At 46.3% G+C, this 23,749-nt stretch overlaps 2 protein-coding genes and 1 pseudogene across 3 annotated transcripts; 2 read left to right on the top strand and 1 right to left on the bottom strand.

The window, feature by feature from the left end:
• The first annotated feature begins 1,037 nt into the window (after positions 1–1,037).
• Positions 1,038–9,252, top strand: casp23 (caspase 23, apoptosis-related cysteine peptidase). Its single transcript, XM_028995686.1, has 12 exons — positions 1,038–1,094; positions 1,726–1,914; positions 2,008–2,040; positions 2,302–2,375; positions 2,448–2,615; positions 3,810–3,986; positions 6,626–6,709; positions 6,797–6,973; positions 7,658–7,898; positions 7,990–8,094; positions 8,765–8,874; positions 8,949–9,252. Exons 2-12 carry the CDS (start codon positions 1,869–1,871, stop codon positions 9,042–9,044), a joined length of 1,311 nt encoding a protein of 436 aa, XP_028851519.1. The 5' UTR covers positions 1,038–1,094; positions 1,726–1,868; the 3' UTR covers positions 9,045–9,252.
• A 4,906-nt stretch (positions 9,253–14,158) lies between these two features.
• LOC114786004 (E3 ubiquitin-protein ligase ARIH2-like) lies at positions 14,159–17,883 on the top strand (annotated as a pseudogene).
• Positions 17,884–18,213: 330 nt separating this feature from the next.
• On the bottom strand, positions 18,214–21,790 carry LOC114799247 (ubiquitin carboxyl-terminal hydrolase 47-like). 2 transcript variants are annotated; one of them, XM_028995726.1, is made up of 12 exons: positions 21,555–21,790; positions 21,300–21,399; positions 20,940–21,088; positions 20,791–20,861; positions 20,487–20,612; positions 20,299–20,394; positions 20,082–20,210; positions 19,873–20,001; positions 19,762–19,784; positions 19,625–19,659; positions 19,446–19,489; positions 18,214–19,196 (listed from the first exon to the last, which is right to left on the bottom strand). In XM_028995726.1, the coding sequence occupies exons 1-12, from the start codon at positions 21,604–21,606 to the stop codon at positions 19,134–19,136; spliced, it is 1,017 nt and encodes a 338-aa protein (XP_028851559.1). In that variant the 5' UTR covers positions 21,607–21,790; the 3' UTR covers positions 18,214–19,133. The 2 variants fall into 2 exon arrangements, 1 of the variants encoding a protein (XP_028851559.1); XR_003751207.1 differs by lacking the exon at positions 18,214–19,196 and having other exon boundaries at positions 19,448–19,489; positions 19,762–19,808; positions 19,890–20,001.
• Positions 21,791–23,749: the final 1,959 nt, after the last annotated feature.

Below are 23,749 nucleotides of genomic sequence, written 5' to 3'. Positions count from 1 at the left end.
CAGTATTCGATCGGGGCTTGACTTGTGAAAAGGTTCGTTTATATTGTCGGCATTATATAATATAACTAGTGGAGAGTTGTCGATACAAAAACAAAGAGCCGTTTGCGATCCGAATGAACTACTTTTGTCCATTAGTGAACAGAACCAGAAGATTCGGATTGCTGAAAAGAGCCGGACTGCCCACCAGTGGTTTTAAGGGGGAAAAAGTCGAGTTAAAGCGACACGCCTATTTCATGCTGTGTCATCGACTGGCAGAAATCTATGGCCCGTGTATGTTACATTTTAATATTACTCTAAAGCTCATTATTATGGACATTATGCACACGAATAAAATATTTGAATTTTTCCAGGGGTCAAACCAGACATCGGCTTTCGAATTAGTTTAACATTTTCTATAATCCCATTTGGTAATGTTCTCTCCAGGAAATATGATTGTGTTATAAACATTTAAATTCAACGACTGTGACCTACTTTAACATGTATTATTATTCTGTGTAAAGGTGGTTGACATTTATCATATGAACATGGTGGACACGTGACCTTTTTTTTTATGTAAGCAGCTGAATTATTGATTTTTACCGTTGAGCCCTCTTGTGGCGGGACCATGTACCGCAGCCACGGTACTATTTAAGTTTTTATTGCAATAATATTAAGGACATAATTCAAGGTGACTGTTCTGTGAAAATGTACTGGTCACAATTTGAGCTCTGGTGCAGTAATTTCATAGCACCGTGGTACTTTCTAGATTTTTATATCCTGCCTCCCTGCGCTTAGGTATCATTATGATTTGCATACACTAATATGTGTATTCACTATTGTGTAGATATATATGCAGTACAGACCAAAAGTTGTGACACTCCTTCTGATTCAGTCTGTTTTCTTTATTTCCATGACCATTAACGTTGGTAGATTCTCACTGAAGGCATCAAAACTATGAATGAACACATGTGGAGTTATGTACTTCACAAAAAGTGGAGACCTGACCTCCACAGTCACCGGACCTGAACCCAGTCCAGATGGTTTGGGTTGAGCTGGACCAACAAGTGCTAAACACCTCTGGGAACTCCTTCAAGACTGTTGGAGAAGCATTTCAGGTGACGCCTCTTGAAGCTCATCGAGAGAATGCCAAGAGTGTTCAAAGCAGTAATCAGAGCAAAGAAACTAGAATATAAAATATGTTCTCAGTTATTTCACTTTTTTGGTAAGTACATAACTCCACATGTGTTCATTCATAGTTTTGATGCCTTCAGTGAGAATCTACCAACGTAAATGGTCATGAAAATAAAGAAAACGCATGAATGAGAAGGTGTGTCCAAACTTTTGCCCTGTACTGTATATGATGTTGTTCGGGACCCATTCAGTCTGCGACTTCTACAGTTGTAGCAAAGGTGATCACAACAGACACAAACTTGTTGCCGAGTTTAAAGATCCATTGATTCCCCTTCCACGTCACACACGGAGAAAAACACTGAAGGTTACTGAATTCTGAGCGGCAGATAGCAGCAGACCCACAGATCTGCAGATAGCGCCGCGTAATGGCGACCAGCGGCGACAGGACGCACTCCGTGGCCACACCTCCGAATATCTGTCGACTTCAGGAATATATTGAGATTTAAAGTGAAACCAAAAACGAAACAAACAAACCAAAAAAAAAAAAAAAAACATCAGGCGCTTTCATTCCAAGAGCGCATTTTTACGCCCGCGGTCATCGCGCCTCGTCTACAGCTGATAAATCCCTGTTGCCGAGTTTAAAGACGAACAGTGAACAGCCGAGATCCACTTCTTCTCCTTCCGCATCACACACGGGGAAGAAAAGCCGACTAAGCCCCCCAAAATCGACCGGACACCGGCCACCGGACCCATGCGTAATGGCGACCTGCGACGACGTACCCGACTCCGCGCCCGCACCGCAGAGTATGTATTTAATTATTTTAACTTCAGGCACACTGCGAGTAAAAAGAAAGAAAGAAAGAAAGCTATTCACCGTGATATTCATTCTCCTTTCAGGCACCGAGGCGAAGAGTCTGGAGTCGCCGACAGGTGAGTTGGACATTGTCTCCAATCTCACCCCTTTCCTGGTCTTGGGTGCCCTTCCTAGATGGTCTCTGTAAATGCTGGATTGGAACATTCAACTGTATTTTTATTTTTAAAAGAGCTCATTTATGTTCCTGAATAAGAGCCTGAAAGGAAAATACATTTTGTCACGCATAAAGTTTGCCTTTTGCTGGCTTTTCCGAAGCAAGCACGTGTAATAATGACAATATGTGTTAAATACGACATAATAGGTGTCTCTTGTTCCAGATGTGCGTCTGCCCTGCGGTCATCTCAGTCCACCCGATTACCTGCTCGCCTGGTGCCAGTTTCAGCTGGAACAAGTGAGGCTCTAAACGCCGACCACTGTTTTCTGGCACGGAGACGAGCCTGAAGCTGCGGGGTCTGTGTTTCAGGGCAGGACGGTGTTCGGCTGTCCTCAGTGTGGGGACGGGCTGGCTGGCAGGACTGGACTGTCCTATCAGCTCATTGCTGGGAAGGTCAGCCTCTCCGACAGACAGAAGCGATATTTCGAGGAAACCGTTTCCAGGCTGACGGCCCTGACGCTGTGCGACTTCAAACCTGTGAGTGAAAGTACACTTTTACACATTAAACGTTATTTAAATAGTAGGAAATGAATAAAGTAATGATTATCTGGCGCATTTTACAGTTGAATTAATGTCAGATGAATCTGTATGCAGTAAACCTCCTCATTTCAAGTTGTTCTTGAAGTTCAATAAGGAAGCGGATAGTAAAGTGAGGTGGGATGACGCACTTTACATTTACGGCATTTATTGGACGGCCTTTATCCAGAGTGACTTATTATCAGTAGTTACAGGGACAGTCCCCCCTGGAGACACTCAGGGTTAAGTGTCTCAGGGACACGATGGAAGTAAGTGAGGTTTGAACCTGGGCCTTTTCATGACTCGGTGCATAAATATACCTGGAATATCCATAGTCTGACATTCCTTCTTTCCACCATTCGTTATTACTTTTTTTTTTACCTACATGACCACATGTAGATGTCCTAATCCAGAGCAACTCAGGGTTAAGTGACTTGCTCAGGGACTCAGGGACTTTGTGGGTAAGAGGCGAGTGGTTTACCAGTAGCTCCCAGTAGCTGCACGCATCAGATTCAAAATACTGATGCTGGCCTTCAAAACCAAACATGGAGTAGCACCATCTTACATCACAGCCCTTATTACACCTCGCACTGCACCTCGTATACTCCGAGCCTCCAGTACTGCTCGCCTGGTCCCTCCATCTCTGAATATAAAAGGAAAACACTCATCTGGACTCTTCTCTGTCTTGGCCCCTCGGTGGTGGAATGAACGTCCCCTCGAGGTCAGAACAGTTCAGTCACTGAGCACCTTCAAACGGCAGCTCAAGACCTTCCTCTTTAGAGAATATTTAGATGAACTTGTAACCTTCTTCTTGTCTGACTTCGTATAGAAACTACAACAGAGTGAATAAAAAGATTGTATTCATAGTTGGGGGTCCTAGTGAACCAGAACTGATCTCTTACGTTGTAAGTCGCTCTGGATAAGGGCATCTGCCAAATGCCTTAAATGTAAATGATAGTTAAAAACAGAGGACACATTTCGTAGTGTCACCGTGTGCTGTGCTGCAGTGTTTCACTTCACCTTCATTATGGAGTGAAATATATCTTATGTGTTACAAAGGTGCAGAGTTGAAATACGATATCTTAGAAACAGAAATGCATGTAGGTAAACTAGTTTTCGATGTGGGTGTCTGCTTCTTGTCACTTCCCTCTGTAGTGTCCAGGATGTGGCTCCTTCGTGGAAAGGATCGACCTGAACAACCTGTGCGTGCACTGCACCATCTGCACTGCCAAAAAGGCTCGGACCTACCAGTTCTGTTGGCTGTGTCTGAAGGAGTGGACAGGGCCATTTCTCAATGCCAAGCACTGCGCCAACAGTGGATGTGGACAGAAGGTAATGCCGAAGCGAATCCTAGCGGGTACGGAAGCGGACCCGTAATCAGAAGGTTGCTGGTTCAAATCCTAGCGGGTACGGAAGTGGACCCGTAATTGGAAGTTTGCCGCTTCGAATCCTAGTGGGTACGGAAGCAGGTACAGAAGCGGACCCGTAATCGGAAGTTTGCTGGTTCGAATCCTAGCGGGTACGGAAGCGGGTACAGAAGCGGACCCGTAATCGGAAGTTTGCTGGTTCGAATCCTAGCGGGTACGGAAGCAGACCCATAATCGGAAGGTTTCTGGTTCGAATCCTAGCGGGTACAGAAGTGGACCCGTAATCGGAAGGTTTCCGGTTCGAATCCTAGTGGGTACGGAAGTGGACCCATAATCGGAAGGTTTCCAGTTCGAATCCTAGCGTGTACGGAAGCGGACCCGTAATCGGAAGTTTGCCGGTTCGAATCCTAGCGGGTACGGAAGTGGACCCGTAATCGGAAGGTTGCCGGTTCGAATCCTAGCGGGTATGGAAGCGGACCCGTAATCGTAAGGTTTCCGGTTGGAATCCTAGCGGGTCCGGAAGCGGACCCGTAATCGGAAGTTTTCCGGTTCGAATCCTAGCGGGTACGGAAGCGGACCCGTAATCGGAAGGTTGCCGGTTCGAATCCTAGTGGGTACGGAAGCGGACCCGTAATAGCAAGGTTGCTGGTTCAAATCCAATGGGTATGGAAGTTTTTTGAAAATATAGCATAATTTCATGTTCAAAAAGACTAGCGCTTGTCGCTGGCCTTTTAAAAATCTGTCCTTTTTTTTTTTCTTTTTGTTTGTCACTACAGGGAGTGCAGAATTATTAGGCAAATGAGTATTTTGTCCACATCATCCTCTTCATGCATGTTGTCTTACTCCAAGCTGTATAGGCTCGAAAGCCTACTACCAATTAAGCATATTAGGTGATGTGCATCTCTGTAATGAGAAGGGGTGTGGTCTAATGACATCAACACCCTATTTCAGGTGTGCATAATTATTAGGCAACTTCCTTTCCTTTGGCAAAATGGGTCAAAAGAAGGACTTGACAGGCTCAGAAAAGTAAAAAATAGTGAGATATCTTGCAGAGGGATGCAGCACTCTTAAAATTGCAAAGCTTCTGAAGCGTGATCATCGAACAATCAAGTGTTTTATTCAAAATAGTCAACAGGGTCGCAAGAAGCGTGTGGAAAAACCAAGGCGCAAAATAACTGCCCATGAACTGAGAAAAGTCAAGCGTGCAGCTGCCAAGATGCCACTTGCCTCCAGTTTGGCCATATTTCAGAGCTGCAACATCACTGGAGTGCCCAAAAGCACAAGGTGTGCAATACTCAGAGACATGGCCAAGGTAAGAAAGGCTGAAAGACGACCACCACTGAACAAGACACACAAGCTGAAACGTCAAGACTGGGCCAAGAAATATCTCAAGACTGATTTTTCTAAGGTTTTATGGACTGATGAAATGAGAGTGAGTCTTGATGGGCCAGATGGATGGGCCCTTGGTTGGATTGGTAAAGGGCAGAGAGCTCCAGTCTGACTCAGACGCCAGCAAGGTGGAGGTAGAGTACTGGTTTGGGCTGGTATCATCAAAGATGAGCTTGTGGGGCCTTTTCGGCTTGAGGATGGAGTCAAGCTCAACTCCCAGTCCTACTACCAGTTTCTGGAAGACACCTTCTTCAAGCAGTGGTACAGGAAGAAGTCTGCATCCTTCAAGAAAAACATAATTTTCATGCAGGACAATGCTCCATCACACTTGTCCAAGTACTCCACAGCGTGGCTGGCAGGAAAGGGTATAAAAGAAGAAAAACTAATGACATGGCCTCCTTGTTCACCTGATCTGAACCCCATTGAGAACCTGTGGTCCATCATCAAATGTGAGATTTACAAGGAGGGAAAACAGTACACCTCTCTGAACAGTGTCTGGGAGGCTGTGGTTGCTGCTGCATGCAATGTTGATGGTGAACAGATCAAAACACTGACAGAATCCATGGATGGCAGGCTTTTGAGTGTCCTTGCAAAGAAAGGTGGCTATATTGGTCGCTGATTTGTTTTTATTTTGTTTTTGAATGTCAGAAATGTATATTTGTGAATGTGGAGATGTTATATTGGTTTCACTGGTAAAAATAAATAATTGAAATGGGTATATATTTGTTTTTTGTTAAGTTGCCTAATAATTATGCACAGTAATAGTCACCTGCACACACAGATATCCCCCTAAAATAGCTAAAAATAAAAACAAACTAAAAACTACTTCCAAAAACATTCAGCTTTGATATTAATGAGTTTTTTGGGTTCATTGAGAACGTGGTTGTTGTTCAATAATAAAATTATTCCTCAAAAATACAACTTGCCTGATAATTCTGCACTCCCTGTATGGTGACCACCAAACAATTTTCTTTGCACTTTCCGCTTCACCCACAAGCCCTCGGTCGCCATGATGCCGCTTTTTCAGGTTTTCATCAGAGGATTTACCATGCATTTACCATGTATATACGGTTTATAAACCGTATATTGCACGCAGGTTTGACATTTTCTTTGCTTACATATATTTTTAGTACGAATTCTATGCAAAGTTTTATAAATGAGACCCCTAGTCTAGGCAGTGTTATCAGTTTTTTGCAGCTATGTGTATCTTTTCAGGTCCAAGAACAAGAAATCACGCCATCTTTTACGTTCTGTCAACCTGAATTTAAGTCGAAGACATTGCAGTCAGAAGGAGATGATGTAAGTTTTCTGATTTCATTAAACCAGTGGATTTAATGGACAGGCGGAGCAATTTAACAAACTGATGATGGGATTGCTTCTTCTCAGGTCTACCCATTGCTGGACAAATCTCGCCTCAGGAGGCGTCTGGCCCTGGTCATCAGTAACATTGAGTTCGAGCACCTCAGTGACCGTATCGGAGGAGAGAAGGATGAGGCCGACATGAAGAGCCTGCTTGAGATCCTGGGTTACTCTGTAGTCATTCTCAAAAACTTGACCGCACAGGTACATTTAAAAAGTGCCATTTTTATTATAATGATGTTCAAAATTTATTTAGAGGTCCCATGACCTCTGATTTTGTATGCTTTTATATCGGCCTTAGTGGTCCCCTAATACTGTATCTGAAATTCAGCCTTGGTGCAGAGATACAGCCACTTGTCCCACCAATGAGATTTCCCCAGGACGTGCAGTGCCGACGTCTGTAGCTTTAAATGAAAATGAGGGTGGGGGCGGGGCCAGCTTTTGCTCGTTTGCATGACACGACAGTCGGTGGAGCGAATTTTTCAGGGGAGGACTGGGAAATCCTCCGAGGTAACATTTCCCATGCATCATGTCATACGGGGATGAATTCCAGATCGGGCCAAGTGAGCTGTCGATACCTGGACGGCGGAGCAGAATGATACATGTGCTTTTTCAGTTTGCCAAAACCTCAAATAAGCTGTTTTTTCACATTGTCATCATGGGGTGTTGTGTTTGAATTTCAAGGAAAATTTCAAGGAAAATAACATAATAAAATGTGGGAAAAGAGTATATCTAATTCTGGCCTGACTCACCGCGGTAACCTAAGAACACAAATTTTGCACACTTGTTTGCAGACATATTTTTTTCGATTTTTGGTGGCTGAGGTCATGGTTGTTTACGGAGGCATAAAGTCACAATGAGGAAATTCTGTTTTTCCTTCTTTACTAGGGCATGAATGCCAGCATTAAGGACTTCTCGAAGAGAAAGGAACACATCCAGTCTGATAGCTGCTTCGTGGTGATAATGTCGCACGGGTGTGCTGAGGGCATCTGCGGTACCCACGATCTGCCTGGCAGCGAGCAGGAGGACATTTTTAAAGTGGAGGAGATCTTCAAAAGTCTGAACACGGCAAACTGCGCCGGGCTGCGCGACAAACCCAAAGTCATCCTCATTCAGTCCTGCAGAGGAGGTAAGGATGAATAGGATTTGTCTAGACGAGTCTAAACCAAAGCACGAGGTTACAGTGTTCCTGAGTGTTCTGGATTGTGTGTCATGTGTAGGGGAATGTGGCGTTACCATGGTCCCTGATAGTGCCCCCATACGGAGGTCCCAAAGAAAAGAGCACACAGAGAAAGATTTCATCTGCCTGAGGTCCAGCACACCAGGTGAGAAGTTTTATCCATGCTTTCCATTTACAAGTAATTACAGGAATAACCGCATCGTTGTTTTAGGACTCATTTATACAGTAAACATTTCATTACCATAGAACTTGAATCGTAAAGCAGATTATTACGTAGTGGTAAGGAAGCGGACTTATACATTTACATTTACATTTATAGCATTTATCAGACGCCCTTATCCAGAGCGACTTACAATCAGTAGTTACAGGGACAATTTAGGGTTAAGTGTCTTGCTCAGGGACACAATGGTAGTAAGTGGGATTCGAACCCGGGTCTTCTGGTTCATAGGCGAGTGTGTTACCCACTAGGACACATTTCGTTGTGTGCTGTGTATCACTTTCATTCATTAATGGACGTTTCTGTTGATTTGAATGTCAGATTCACTACCTTGACAAGCAGAATGCTTTATATAATGATATTTTTGGTTTGAGGCAGTGGGGTGAGAGCTGTCAATCACGCCTCCCGTTTTCATGGGTCTCGGTGGGGAGTTAATTCCTCCTCTTCAAGATACAGGCAACTAGCAAAGCAGTCCTTCTTGTTATCTGGTATTGTCTGGTACTAAAGCCTGACGATGTACTTCATGTGACATTTGTGAACTCTACCCATGCACTATATCTAAGGGATAATTGATCTAAAGTAACTGTTTCTTACACAGACACGGTTTCGTACCGATGTCCTGAGAATGGTTCCGTCTTTATCCAGACCATTGTGCAAGTTTTCCATCAGTATGCTGACGAGAATCACATAGAGGAGCTGTTCAGAAGGGTGAGTCTCAAAGTGTTCAGCCCTAAGTAGAATTTTAGTGGCCAAATTGCAAAATCTGATTGATTTCTGCACAGGTTTTGAAGAAATTTAAGGACTCGTATCCTGACCAGATGCCATGTAAAGATCGCACCACTCTTGTGAAGAAGTTCTACCTTTTCCCCGGCTTATGACAAAAAGCCTCATCTACTGCAAGGTCATGTCATAATGAACATCAAGTATCACGAGGACCTCAACCATGAATAAATTCCAAGATACTGTGACTCAGACTTGTGTAGCGTCTGCGTAGGATCACAGATGGTTGATCTTCAAAGAACCTTTGACATTTACATACAAATTACAAACCTGGACCCTCAGCCTGATCGTCCCGTCTTCCCCCACTGTCACAAACAAGATGCTAAACAGGCTGGGTCTGCAAACTGCTCATGGGGGTTCCAAGCTTCAAAGCATTCCATAAAGACCTCCTGCCTGGCCCCACCTTTGCAATACACAATCACGCACACACTTAAACGCATTGTCTGTATCTTGTGCTAGGAATATGTGATTATAAGTGGATCCCGTATATGCACGCGTTGTGTGTACGTTCCCTTGTATAAATTATACTAGTTACAACTTTCTATTTTACATTAGGTAAACTCTAATTACCCATAATTAAGTGTATAAGTGTATTTCCACTTTCCTACCTCCTAAAGGTCCCTTTCTTGGTGTCAGAAGGAACTTCTCCTTACTACTGAAACAGTGATGCATACCATGTGATCACAAAATACATCATACAATTTCTATAAGGTAGAAATTGTAACTGCAATGAACTACAGTTTCTCTCTGGACCAGCCATAAAAATTCCGGTCAGTCGTAAACCCAGATAAAGGGAACTTCTCCCACCAAAATGTCACACTTGTGATTGGCCATTCAGGCCACATGATGGGCGTGCCAGAAAGCATCAAAAAGAGCGTCACACAGGCACGAATGCTCAGAACTTCTTCTTCCTCCCGAGACACCTCTTTTCAACACTTTGACTCTTTGGCAAAATTTACCTTCAAGGAGGATCGCGACCCTACCACATCAGGACTCCTTTGCATGAAATAAGGACCAATGCAAGTAACTATGCACGTTTAAACCCCTTTTTAAGGTGAACATAAGAATTCTCTGACGATTCTCATTAGGCTGTGGTTAATTGATGTGTAATACTGCCATTCTCTTTTCATCACTTTCCTTTACCCTGTATGTATATGTTTGTCTAATTGTTGTATGTTACCTATAGCCGTGTTTATTAAATTCTTTAAATTCACAATCGTTTGTTTCTGTGTGCTGCTCACATCTGGAGTCACTGAACGTTTGACCCTTTAAGCTACATGCTAAATTACTGCTAGCACGCAGAGTGGGAAAGCTACCTTTCCTGGCAAAAGGGGGGGATAATCATTCCCAGAATTGATAAATAATTATATTATCTGCTCCGTGGACGGACAGATCAAGTAATTGTAACATTAATTCTGCTACAGTTTATCCCAAAATCTAATCTAAATGTTTATTATTAATTATAACCAGTTATAATTAATTATAGATATTTCCTCTTGAGCTAATTCGTTACACTTGCATAAAGACACGACTACTGCTAGTGTTTACAGTCATGGAAACTGGACTCTGGAAACTGGGATATTGTCAGGATTGCCTGCAGCTGGGCTCCACACCGGAACCCAATCCTGACGCCCCATAAATGCCGGAAGTTTCCGCCCGTTCGGGGTCGCTGGCATTTTCGTGAACTCTATGCACGAACTTGACCTTGTTTAGTTTTATGTGTTTTGAGTTCTGGCAATCGCCACACGCCTACGGGTTTGTTTCAGTTCATTATTTACGTTAAACTGTTTTCGGCCACCGCGCCATTGTTTCTTTGTATTTCGTTATTGTTTGTTATAATAAAACCCCCTTCCCAGAATGTCAGACCTCTGCGCTTCCTTCCCCCGTAAGTCCGTAGACGTGACAGAATGCCAGCGACCCCCCCAAAAGCGCAGAGGTGGAAAACAGAGGAGAAGAAACGCCGCGAAGGACTCAGCGCGGCGCGGCGAACGCGGACGCCAGGGGAGAGACGCGCCGCCCGTTCTGGTGGAGCGTTTTCTCCCCGAGAAGCCGTGGTACGCGGCGCCGCGTGATGACGTCACCCCCGGGAAACTCCGCGAAACCCGGAAGCGACAACGTCGGCGGGTGAGTGGGCGGAGCGAGGACGTTGGCGTCGGCAGCAGCGAGGAAGTGACGTGGGCAGCGAGCGCAGAAGATGCGACCCCCACGATCTTCGCCATGTCGAGCCAAGAACTCTGCGCTCTGCTGGCAAGGCTCCCCGTGGACTGGGACGACACGGACGACGACGAGAGCACGGGAGACGAGAGTTGGGCTCCGCCCATCGCGCCAGTCTGCGATCGTCGCAAGGTCCGTGGGGACCCACGTCACTTCCAGGGGGGTGAGAAGCGGCAACAGCAACGGCGGCGTTCCTCCAGCGAGGAGGTGGGCAGCCTCCAGCCCGAATGGCCAGAGTACTGCCCATGGGAGCTTATCGCGCCATGGGTCCAGGATGTCCGCAGGGTGGACGACCCTTGGAGTCAACGGTGGGAGGACACGGATGACGAAAGCGATGATGACGTGGATTTGCGGTGGGCGGTCGGTGCCGGGATGGCTCCGCCCAGCGTGCGCGTCCGAGATCATCGCGGCGTCCGTGATGACCCATGTGACTTCCGGGGGTACGAGGTTGACACGGACGACGACCAGGATGACGCCGTTTGGGCAGTCGGTGCCGGGATGGCTCCGCCCATCGCGCCCATCCAGGATCGTCACGAGGTCCGTGGAGACCCACGTCCCTCCCAGCAGTGTGAGGAAAGCTGGTGGAAGAGGGCGACGGGAGGTCGCCAGCCAGCAACTGCGCTGCCGGGACTGCCTCGCAGGGAATCCTCCATTCCTGCTCCAGTCGCCGACCCGCCTTCCCTCTGCCCAGACGTTCCCCAGCGAAATGGCAGCGCAGCACCAGCGCCCACACCTGCTGGAGAAGACGTCCACCCCCCTCCACACCACACACCTACCACCATCTCCAGCGACGTGCCCAGCCCCGTGTGGGACAGCCCAATTGTCCCGGGACCCTTCAGTGGGGCAGCAGACACTGATAAGACCACCACCATCCTATCGTGTCTGCTTGGGTCAGCATGGGGCTGGAGCGCAGCCCTCTGGCAGCAGGGAGAGACAGACAGCAGTTTTCGGGACTTCCAGCAGAGACTGAGGGCGGAGTTTGATCGGCCAGAGCCTGAGCCAGGGATCGAACTCTGCCCCTCCACCACATCCAGCGCCAGTCAGGATCCGGGGCAAGAAGACCAAGCACTGGCGGGCGACGAGAAGGTCGCGCCTCCCGAGATCCTGGCTGTGCCCCCTGAGGAGGTCCCGGAGTGCTCAGAGAGGGAACTAGACGACCCTCTCTTCTGTCTGTCTCTGTCTGTGTGTGTGTGCGTGGCATATGTGTCCGTATGTCGCCCCCACTTCCCCTCTTTGTGTCCACCAGATGGTGACCCAGCAGCAGAGCCGAACCCCAGGGAGGGAGTTCCCAACCTGACTGCACCGGTCCAAGGCGAGGTGGACGAGCCCCAAGGTACCCCTAAGTCCAGCCGGGGGGGTGCTCCCCCAAAGAATTTTTTGGGGGGGTGCAGTTCGGGTTGGGGACTCCTCCTGAGGGGAGGGGAGGTGGGGAAGCGATGGAGCTGGGTCCTCCGGTAGCCAGTGAGGAGGGCGGGCCAGGCATGGGCCTGTGTCTGCCTCCAGAGGGGTGGAGCGCCATAGAGCCCCCGGGTAGGCATGAGGACCCAGCTGGGACAGACAGGAAGAGGGCCTGCTTGTCCCAACGGACGCAGAAGGGGCTAGCCGGATGGTCTGGCAATGCCCCCCCCTTGGCACCAGGGCCGTGCACCAGCCTGGGGTGCCTGGAACAGTCGCCGGAGGCTCTGGGACAATCTCCCTGCGCGGTGCAGGGGGTGACACAAGACGTGTCAGAGGGGACATGTGGAGACAGGGCCCACACGTACCCAGATGGATCGGCCCTGATTATTGTGTGCAGGTACGGGAGTCCGGGGCCGCCATGCGGGACCACGCCGGGGAGCCAGGCCGAGGGTCCGGGGCCGCCAAGCGGGACCACGCCGGGGAGCCAGGCCGAGGGTCCGGGGCCGCCAAGCGGGACCACGCCGGGGAGCCAGGCCGAGGGTCCGGGGCCGCCAAGCGGGACCACGCCGGGGAGCCAGGCCGAGGGTCCGGGGCCGCCAAGCGGGACCACGCCGGGGAGCCAGCCCGAGGCACCGGGGCCGCCACGCCTGACCACGCCGGGGAGCCAGCCCGAGGCACCGGGGCCGCCACGCCTGACCACGCCGGGGAGCCAGCCCGAGGCACCGGGGCCGCCACGCCTGACCACGCCGGGGAGCCAGCCCGAGGGACCGGGGCCGCCACGCCTGACCACGCCGGGGAGCCAGCCCGAGGGACCGGGGCCGCCACGCCTGACCACGCCGGGGAGCCAGCCCGAGGGACCGGGGCCGCCACGCCTGACCACGCCGGGGAGCCAGCCCGAGGGACCGGGTCCTCCAAGGGGAGGATACAGCAGGGCAGGAGCCCTGTGGTTGCCGCCGTCCGTCCCGCCGCCTCCACTGATGGTACTGTTGGGGCTCCGAGGACGTAGCCCTTGGAGGGGGGGCTCTGTCAGGATTGCCTGCAGCTGGGCTCCACACCGGAACCCAATCCTGACGCCCCATAAATGCCGGAAGTTTCCGCCCGTTCGGGGTCGCTGGCATTTTCGTGAACTCTATGCACGAACTTGACCTTGTTTAGTTTTATGTGTTTTGAGTTCTGGCAATCGCCACACGCCTACGGGTTTGTTTCAGTTCATTATTTACGTTAAACTGTTTTCGGCCACCGCGCCATTGTTTCTTTGTATTTCGTTATTGTTTGTTATAATAAAACCCCCTTCCCAGAATGTCAGACCTCTGCGCTTCCTTCCCCCGTAAGTCCGTAGTCGTGACAGATATAATTTAATGTAAAGACAGGGTCTCTTTCAGCAGCTCTTTCATTCTTAGACTATGGCTCGCTGTGGCTTTGGAAAATGAAATGGTAAATTGTGAATATATACGGAGATATCTTATGTTGATATATAGAACTCTAGAGTTGACCAGATTATCCATCTTGAGCTCACCCAATTAGGCTAACATTGTTGGGCGTATTTAGGAGGACAGCGTATCTGTAACTTTTGTCATATGTATTTGTATTGATGCCTATGATGGCCGGTTGTGTTTTTGTTAGATTTTCTGAGCACTTACCGCACTGTAAATAAACCTGCACCTTTTTACCTTCACTTCACCTGGTGTGTTTGGACTTTTTGTTTGGTGGAAGCGCCCAGTGTAGACAGCACGTGGACGTTCCTGCCTCACAAGTAGTATATATGGGGTGGTAGTAGCCTAGTGGGTAACACACTCGCCCATGAACCAGAAGACCCGGGTTCGAATCCCACTTACTACCATTGTGTCCCTGAGCAAGACACTTAACCCTAAATTGCTCCAGGGAGACTGTCCCTGTAACTACTGATTGTAAGTCGCTCTGGATAAGGGCGTCTGATAAATGCTGTAAATGTAAATGTAAATATAGGAACTGCTGGATATACATGGATATTTTGTGGTTTTCTCCGTCACCTGACTCCATTTCCATTCCGGCCTGGGCTACTGTTGTGAACATCTGCCAAATGCTACAAATATACAGTGGAGGAAATTATTATTTGACCCCCTCGCTGATTTTGTAAGTTTGTCCCATGACAAATAAATGAAAAGTCTCAGAACAGTATCATTTTAATGGTAGGTTTATTTTAACAGTGACAGATAGCACATCAAAGGGAAAATTGAAAAAATAACTTTAAATAAAAGAAATAAAGACTGATTTGCATTTCATTGAGTGAAATAAGTATTTGAACCCCTACCAGAGTGGTTAGACAATCCTACTCAATTAGTCCCCCTCATTAATGACACCGGTCTTAACTAGTCACCTGTATAAAAGACACCTGTCAACAGAATCAATCAATCAGGCAGACTCCAAACTCTCCAACATGGGAAAGACCAAAGAGCTGTCCAAGGATGTGAGAGACAAAATTGTAGACCTGCACAAGGCTGCACAAGAAGGTGCTGTGGTCAGATGAGACCAAAATTGAGCTCTTTGGCATTAACTCAACTCGCCGTGTTCAGAGGAAGAAAAATGCTGCCTATGACCCCCAAAACACCGTCCCCACTGTCAAGCATAGAGGTGGAAACATTTTGCTTTGGGGGTGTTTTTCTGCTAAGGGCACAGGACAACTGCACTGCATCAACAGGAAAATGGACGGAGCCGTGTATCGTAAAATCCTGAGCGACAACCTCCTTCCCTCTGCGGGGAAATTGAAAATTGATCGTGGATGGGTGTTCCAGCACGACAATGACCCAAAACATACAGCAAAGGCAACAAAGGAGTGGCTCAAAAAGAAGCACATTAAGGTCATGGAGTGTCCTAGTCAGTCTCCTGACCTTAATCTAATAGAAAACCTATGGAGGGAGCTGAAGCTCAAAGTTGCACAGAGACAGCCTTGAAACCGTAGTGATTTAGAGATGATCTGCAAAGAGGAGTGGACCAAAATTCCTCCTAAAATGTGTGCAAACTTGGTCATCAACTACAAGAAACATTTGCCCTCTGTGCTTGCAAACAAGGGTTTTGCCACTAAGTATTAAGTCTTTTTTGTTAGAGGGTTCAAATACTTATTTCACTCAATGAAATGCAAATCAGTCTCTATCTTTTATTTAAAGTTATTTTTTCAATTTTCCTTTTGATGTGCTATCTGTCACTGTTAAAATAAACCTACCATTACATTGATACTGTTCTGAGACTTTCCATTTCTTTGTCATTGGACAAACTTACAAAATCAGCGAGGGGTCAAATAATTATTTCCTCCACTGTAAATGCATCCTTACCTGCTAGGCCAGCCGATTCAGATCTATAAAATATGAATGTATTTCGCAATTCCAAGACCTTGAAAGGAATCTGGAGAAACTAAAAACAAGTCAATGGCGCTATGCCTCTTGTAATTCAATAATATTATTAGTCCTCATGTAAATGTCCAGATTTGCCTAAAGTGAACACGCCTACACGGATTCATTTCCTTACAATTCTTTCCTTTCCATTTTTTAAAAATCTAAACACCAGCACATTCATGTACCTTCACATGGAGATTTTTCTGAGAAACGAAAGTGAAAGTTGGTCTGTTAGGAAAAACTCTCCCAGACGGAAAATACAGAAGCTTTCTGAGTCCAATGACCTGAAATTTGTGACCAGAAGGGACGACATCAGTAAGATGTCGAACATGCTTTACACAACAGCCAAAGATTACAAACCGTTTATAACTTTCTCAGCAAAGTTGACTTCAAAAACTAATCTGCGATTCCAGTGTAGTAGTTTTGGGTGCCGCTAGAAAACCAGAGTGCGTGCGCCCTGGAATTATACATTATACATTTATAACTACCCAGGGAAAAAATACATATATTTCAATGTTCTAAAAATATACTTTAAGTTCATCAAGTGCATTTCTAGTGCATTTTTTTGTGTGCTACAAAAAAAATATTCCTCAAATGCACTGATTGCAAATACTCAGATCTACGCCTGCCAATGGAGAAAATACGTCTTTATCGCTTATTTCACCCCCCAGCGCTGACAGATGGCACAGTGAAGAAGTGCAGGGCGAGCTGGTCCTACGAAGAAGTCCGGAGGGTTGCTCTGCTGACAGACGAGGAGCAGAATGACTTTGAGGAGAAAATTGCGAGAATGGCCGCCTTGGAGAACTGCGAATACAAATCGGTACGTATTTGGGAACAGATTTCTATTTTGACTGTCGTAGGCCCTTATGGGGTTCCAGAGTGAAATTCTCTTTTCCACATATTAGTGTGGAAAACGAATGATGTTTTAGCCCAACCTCCCACCTGACCTATAACCCCAAATGCATTCTACATACAACAATGGTGGATAACACATCTGTGGTCATGAAGCGGACGGTGTGTCCTCTGCTTTTAACCATTACCCTTAGTGAGCAGTGGGCAGCGATGAAAGGTGGGGACGGTGCTTTGCTCAGTGGCACCTCGGCGTTTCGGGACTCGAACCGGCAACCTTGTGGTTACACGCTTCCTTACATGCTAGGCCTGCCCCATGAGTTGTGCTGCGGCAACTATAGAACGCCATAAAGCAACTACAAGAAATCCTCTTTACGGTGCACATTTCTAATGAAGAGCGGGCAGTTACAGCGCCAGGTGTGGAGGGGGGCTACAACAGCATTTACATTTACAGCATTTACCAGACGCCCTTATCCAGAGCGACTTACAATCAGTAGTTACAGGGACAGTCCCCCCCCGGAGACTGTCCCCGGTTACCCACTAAGCTACTACCACCATACCAATATTCGGGACGTTTTTTAGGAACCGAAATTGTGTTTTAGAGAAAAAATCATTGTGCATTATCTAAGGTGCTGTTCTATAAAAGTTGTGGTCACATGTTCCCTTTAATTCCTCTCTTGTGAAAGTGTCCCGGCTGCCAGACGTGCGTTGAAAGAAAGAACCTGACCAACCTGTGTGTGCACTGCACCGTCTGCACCGACCTGAACGGACGGACCTTCTACTTCTGCTGGCAGTGCCTTCAGAAATGGAACGGGCCCTATTCTCGGCGTGACCGCTGCGACAACGAGGGCTGCGTGAACCCAGACGTGGCGAAGTTGCAGAAGTGCAAAGACACGACTCTAGTTCATGCCCAAAACGTTGCGTTCCCCTCCCTGCACGCCTGTCCCAAGTGTGGCCGGTAGAACACAACGGAAGCGCCTGCAAAAACTTCTTTTGCCACCGCTGTCAGGTGGAGTTCTGCTTCATCTGCTTACAACACACCACGCACTGGTGGTGTAGCTCCTCGCCAGGCATCGATTCCTGTGTGGCAGAAGTAAAAGTTGAATAACAGAATATATATACGTTGCCAGGTAGGTTTCCTAGATTTGGCTGTCGCGTTTTTAAAGATACGGACTAAACCACTGTTTTATCGTACAGAGCTCTGAGGTTAAAGCTGTGCTCTCTAGACTTGCAAATATCAGCTTCAGTTTTTTAGATTATAAAATAATTTTTCTATTAAGGTCAGAATCTGAAGAACTAAGGTTTGAAAGCAATTATTAACAATAAAATGTGTCTTTTCTCATGTTGGGTTTCATTCTATCTCACATCCTTGCTGCAGGGAAAAAAGTATTTCTTTCAAATCATTCACAGATTTTATAAAAACATCTTTATTGGACTGAATAGTTATGTCGTGTTTTTAACGAAGCATGAAAAGAGAAAATGAAATAATTTACCATGTAAACACATGATCAAATGGTCATAGTTCGTAATCTTTTGATAGATCCTAAAGCATTTCACTTTATATCATACCGTGTATGACTGTGTACATGAAAAATAAATTAGAATTTACATCAAAGATATAATAAAAGATCAAATTTATGCCTGAACTGGACAAGGTGCAGGGTTCACACACACACACACACACACACACACACACACACACACACCTTTAGACAATTCTGAATTGCCAGCTATGGCCTAGTGTACATGAATTTTAAATGGCAATAAAATGTGTTTTTTGCCATGCTGGGTAGAAATTTATTCGAGTGAACAATTCTTTTTCCAGATGAAAAAAGAGTCCGTGAAGCCACATCAGAACATAAAGAAACCAAAAAAACAGGCAAGAAAGTTAAGGATCCCAGCAATCTCTAAAAGACAAAGCATGCACCGAAGACACTAGAGAAATTGTCTGGCTGAACTGAAATATAATAATTACTCATAACTATAAATCTCATGTTGTTGTCATGAGAAAGAGCATATAACATCATTTGAAGGGAATGGTTTATGTGTAAAGACTCCATTGGACAATCTGAAAGTGCAATACCGGTAGCTTTTCAGCTGAGGAGCCTTCCTGGACCAGCTCAGAGTCCACCACATTCTGGTCCACCCTGCTATCTTCAGCTTCTCCGGGCTATTCCGCCTCCTTGAGGAAGATCTCTCCACCTCCAAGCTTCCTCTGTCTCTTCTTCTGATTGACAGGTTGCTGGGGATCTCCATATCGGAGATTTTCTTTGGCTGTTTCACTAGACGTGGGGCCCCGCGAATTGTCTTACAAACCGCTGGTGTCGTCATGTTTTGTTCTTCCGATGTCACAAAAGGTCAATGCCGCTTGCCCCAACGATGCTTTCTTCTTGAACGTTTCTTTTTCTGACCCGAGGCAGCCTGTGAATATATAAAAATGTCATGATCCTTGCTTACAGAAAGTAAATTAAAGAACTTCTGCAACCCAGGCAGCACGGGCCTGTCCTCCAGGCCTCCAATGTCGGAGCTTCATGCTAAAGCCTGTCAGAGCTCGCTCTTTGGAAAAAGATGATTCAATTCATATTCCTATGTCCCGACTCTGTGTATGTATTTCCACGTAGTTGCTTCCTTAATCGAATGACGTTTCGGGAATAATAAAGAGCAGCTCACCTTTTTACGTTTACGTTTTCTCTTCTTGTTCTTTGGTTGTTTACCTGTTGAAATAAATAAATAAATAAATAAATAAATAAATAATCAGATTTGAACATTTAGCCTTCTAGCCCAACACAGAAATAAAAATGGTGCAATATTAACTAATACTGACTAATTCTAATGAAATTATTACTCACTCTTCCTGTACAAAATCAGGTATGCCGTCTCAGAACTGCAAAAGGACGTAAAGCTATAAAAATCTCGCTGTGTCACAATGTTTTTTATTGTGCTTTATTTCACAATGATGCGATGATGTGTCACAAGATCTAAATACCTTTTCATGAAGTCATCCGCGATCTGTACAATACAGTAAACTTCAGTTGAGCACGAAGACTGAGAAACAACATTAATTAACCGTCAAATTAAAAAAGGAAACGAATATTACCCGTTGCACTCGGCCGTCATCAAAGCAGTACCATCCACCGTCCTCGGGGGGGTTAATATACGCGTCGTAGTGGCCGCCCTGGTACCCGCCCCTGTGGTTAATCACCCCGTAAAGGTCGTATTCGGATTTCTGAAAAGTAAATTCCATCTTCAGGAGGTGGTGGTGAGGAGTGAGGTGAGGATGGTGAGGAAGTGAGGATTGTACGGCACCTGCAAGGTGACATGGGACGGGATGCTGATGCGGCAGCAGTTTTTGACGAACCCATGACGCATGTAGTCAAAGTAAAACCTCTTGATGTGCAGAGCCAGAATAGTCGGATGCCGCTCGATTTCACAGCTCTGAAATGCACAGGAGCAAAAACAAAAATCACCACACAGCTTTTAAGATTCATTTGTAATTTTATCGAAAAAAAAGGAATATACTCACAACATCTTTGATGGTTTTATCATCGCACTGATCACAGTACATCCAGTCATCTTCATCTAACATGGTTGATTTAAAAAAATCCTCAAGGCATTCTTTCTAAAGCCAACATTAGAAACTACCATCACATATTTATATTGTAACTTTACTGATTTGCCTATTTTGTTCCAGATTTTAAACCATTTTCTCACCACATCGTACACGCGATCGTTTTCAGTGCCAACTGGAAGAAGAACTGAAATGAATTTGTTGTCCTCTTTCACATCATGACCTTTCTTGGAACATTTCAATAGTTGTTGCATGTTCCCTTGAAAATCCTGCAAATACAAAAAAAAAAAAAGGTGTCATCTCTGGACACTGTGATCATGATCATGAAACCAGGAGCAGACGTGTCCTCTAGCAGTGACAAGCATCTGAAATGTCTGCGTTATGAACATGAACACGTGCCACGTGACACGTTTTAAACACCCGCCTGTCATTGTCACCTCTGCTCACCTTGGTCACTCCCTCGCCGAGCTCACTGAGGATTTTCTGGAACCACTCCACTGCATCCTGTTGCTGATAAACTGAAGCCCACAAGAACTCAACATTATTCCACCGCCTGGCTGTTAAAACACGAGGTGAAGTAGAAAAGTCTGGCCGACCGTTGTCAATGTGAAGCCTGTTGGTTATTCCACGAGTGGAGACGCTGCCATCGCCGTGCTCCAGCTCGTCAAAAAGACTTTTCAGTTCAGCCAAAATGTCTGCCTTGTCTGGATAGCCCAGTGGTGGCCTAGCGGTTGAGGAAGTGGCCCTGTAATCAGAAGGTTGCCGGTTCAAATCCCGTCCCCACACACTGCTCCCGGGCGCCTGTCATGGCTGCCCACTGCTCACTCAGGGTGATGGGTTAAATGCAGAGGACAAATTTCACTGTGTGCACCGTGTGCTGTGCTGCTGTGTATCACAAGTGACAATCACTTCACTCACTTTACTTTACACTTTTGTCGCTCGGCGACGTCGCTTACCTCTCCACTTTTTCTCGGAACTCCTTGGTCATGAAGAGGACCTGCAGTACCGAATTTAAGTAGCAAGTTGCTCCTTGGTTTTGTAGACCCTTGTACTTAACTGTTCATTGGAGAAATTAATACAGAACTCACTCGTCTCAAGTCGTACACTTTAATACGTACAGCCCGCCTAAAACATCTATGTTGTTCATGATCCTGACGGTTCTTGTTATCTCTCTTCGAAATTCTCAAGATGGAACATTATTGCAAACTCACCAGGTGGTGCTGAACTCATCTTAAAGAGTCTGGTCCTTGTTTTGCAGAACATTCAGCATATCAGCTTTAAAGTCCACGCCCTGAAATCTGAAATTGTTCGTTCACGGAGCAAATGTAGCCCAGTTTGTTCACATATTGTGTAAGCTGGGAAAAGCACCTTCAGGTCGTAGCTGGAAGACTCTACGCTCTGTAGTTTCCTGCAAACCTTTGCGATCGGCCATCCTTCTTGCACCGAGAACCTGGCACATATGTGAAAGCGAAACCAATCCAGCTCATTATCAGCGTGAGCGTCACACGCAAAAGGAGGAAGTATAAAAGAATTGGTTTCACGATGCTAGTCTTTTTATAAAAATACATGAGATACAAATGAGACTATAAAAATATTGTTTTCACATAACTATAGTACATTTTCCGTACCTGTCACCACAAAGGGAGAAAATTTTAATGATTTATGAAATGAATTATGAAATGATAGACTTTTTCTTAATGGGTTCTTTTAATTTTCCATCTACAAATGATGCAATGTGAAGAGGACTCAAAATCGTTTAAACAGGAAGATTTAAAAAAAAAAAGATTGTTTGGTTACACCAGGGCTTTAGAACATAAACACAACCATTCAGATTGTTTTTAGAGTGACAGAACAAGAAAGACTGCTGATATAATACTGCTACGCCATTTCTAGGAATAAACACGGAACTTCCCTGTTCATCAGATCGGTTGCCTAACCGCAGCTCTATACCTGGGCCTGCCCCGCCCAGTCGCATGTGTTCTACCAGCCTGCAGATGTGTTCTACCACCCCAACACCCGTATGTGACATGAAAGGACATGTACCGATGGCACACCCATACACTAGTATTAAAAGTGGCTAAATAATGCTAAAAAGAAACGTCACCCTGGGTCACCCCCAAAAATAGGGAGCATTATTACAATTTACTTAAAATATGTGTGAAGTGAAAGTGATTAGTTGTCACACAGGGCCCGGGGACCTTCCCCACAACCTTCCTATTACAAGCTTGGAGCTTGACCCTAATATTGTGGAGTGGGCCACAAAGGTGTAAAGAAGAAGTAGGTTACCACAAATGCCCTGCTCCTGTAACTGTCATGATCCGGTCCAGAAGGGGTTACTCTGGTCCGGGATCCGGACCGGAGTTTCATGTTCGTCCTGTGTAATTTTTCCTGATCATGTTCACCAGTGTAAGGGTTTATAAAGCTGCCCCGTTCGTGTCTGTTCACCGTGGAGTCATTGTTAAGTGTCTTCCCTGTCCTGTTCATCATGTATTAAACCCCTATTTCATGACGTCGTGCGTATGCGTCCAGCCATCATTCCAGATCACCTGCCTTGCCATGTCAAACCAGCGTGACAGTAAAACGTACCACAGAATCACAATAATAATCCAAACAATAAGTAAAAGAAAAGAGAAAAGCAGGAGAACGGAACTATGAAAATGACACAGATCAATTCATTAACTGGACTGTAGTGCAATCTATGATGCAAAACAGAACAAAATGTCAAAAAAGACATTAAACAGCAAGGCAGCAGTGTCCTCGTCACTGGCCGTGACAAATTTTAAAACCGTGCGGGGCAAACTTTTGCCACCGAGGACCGACAGGTCTGCAGGTTGCTACAGCAGATCACCTACACAATGCACGGGAACAGCAACATCTCAGCCACAGAAACCACAGAAGCACATTTCACATTTATAATCTGAACGCGAAGCGATTGTGGAACACTGTAGCACTACACGGTGACACAACAAATGCCTATTCCTCTTCTTTGCTCGGTGGCCGGTATCGGGATTTGAACTGGCAACCTTCTGATTACGGGCCGCTTCCTTAACCGCTAGGCCAACCATGTGCCCTCTAGTGTTGATTTGCTTATTAGACCACCCACCCGAAGCCAATACCAACAACGAATCTTTGTTCTGCTACATGCTGTTTGCACACTAGTCTTTTATACATATTGTCATCGTGCGGGTTTGGGGACTCATTGGTGTGGTGGGGCAAGTCGTCACCTGGGGAGTGGGCCCTGGAAGAGCTGGGGAGGCGCTTGGCCTGAGGGAGGGGAACTCTGGCTCCGTGTGGAGCAGCGGGGAAGGAGTGGACCGGGCCGGAGGAGAACAGGAAGAACAGGGCCGGATGGGGGGGGGGGTATATTGGGTGGCACAGGCGGACGCTGTTGCTTGGCTGTGGGTGG

The sequence above is a fragment of the Denticeps clupeoides genome, chromosome 1 (assembly GCF_900700375.1).
Source record: "Denticeps clupeoides chromosome 1, fDenClu1.1, whole genome shotgun sequence".
In the NCBI taxonomy this organism is placed as follows: Eukaryota; Metazoa; Chordata; class Actinopteri; order Clupeiformes; family Denticipitidae; genus Denticeps; species Denticeps clupeoides.
This window is presented reverse-complemented; position numbering and strand designations above follow the sequence as displayed.

Bases quoted from the DNA above. Each gene is read 5' to 3' on its own strand.
- casp23 (XM_028995686.1), top strand. From the start codon at position 1,869: ATGGCGACCTGCGACGACGTACCCGACTCCGCGCCCGCACCGCAGA. The intron at 6,974-7,657 runs GTACATTTAAAA...CTTCTTTACTAG, and splicing joins TCAAAAACTTGACCGCACAG to GGCATGAATGCCAGCATTAA. The intron at 7,899-7,989 runs GTAAGGATGAAT...TGTCATGTGTAG, and splicing joins CATTCAGTCCTGCAGAGGAG to GGGAATGTGGCGTTACCATG.
- LOC114799247 (XM_028995726.1), bottom strand. From the start codon at position 21,606: ATGTTCTGCAAAACAAGGACCAGACTCTTTAAGATGAGTTCAGCACCA. The intron at 19,785-19,872 runs GTAATATTCGTT...TGTATTGTACAG, and splicing joins ATGACGGCCGAGTGCAACGG to ATCGCGGATGACTTCATGAA. The intron at 19,490-19,624 runs GTGAGTAATAAT...TTATTTCAACAG, and splicing joins CCTGATTTTGTACAGGAAGA to GTAAACAACCAAAGAACAAG.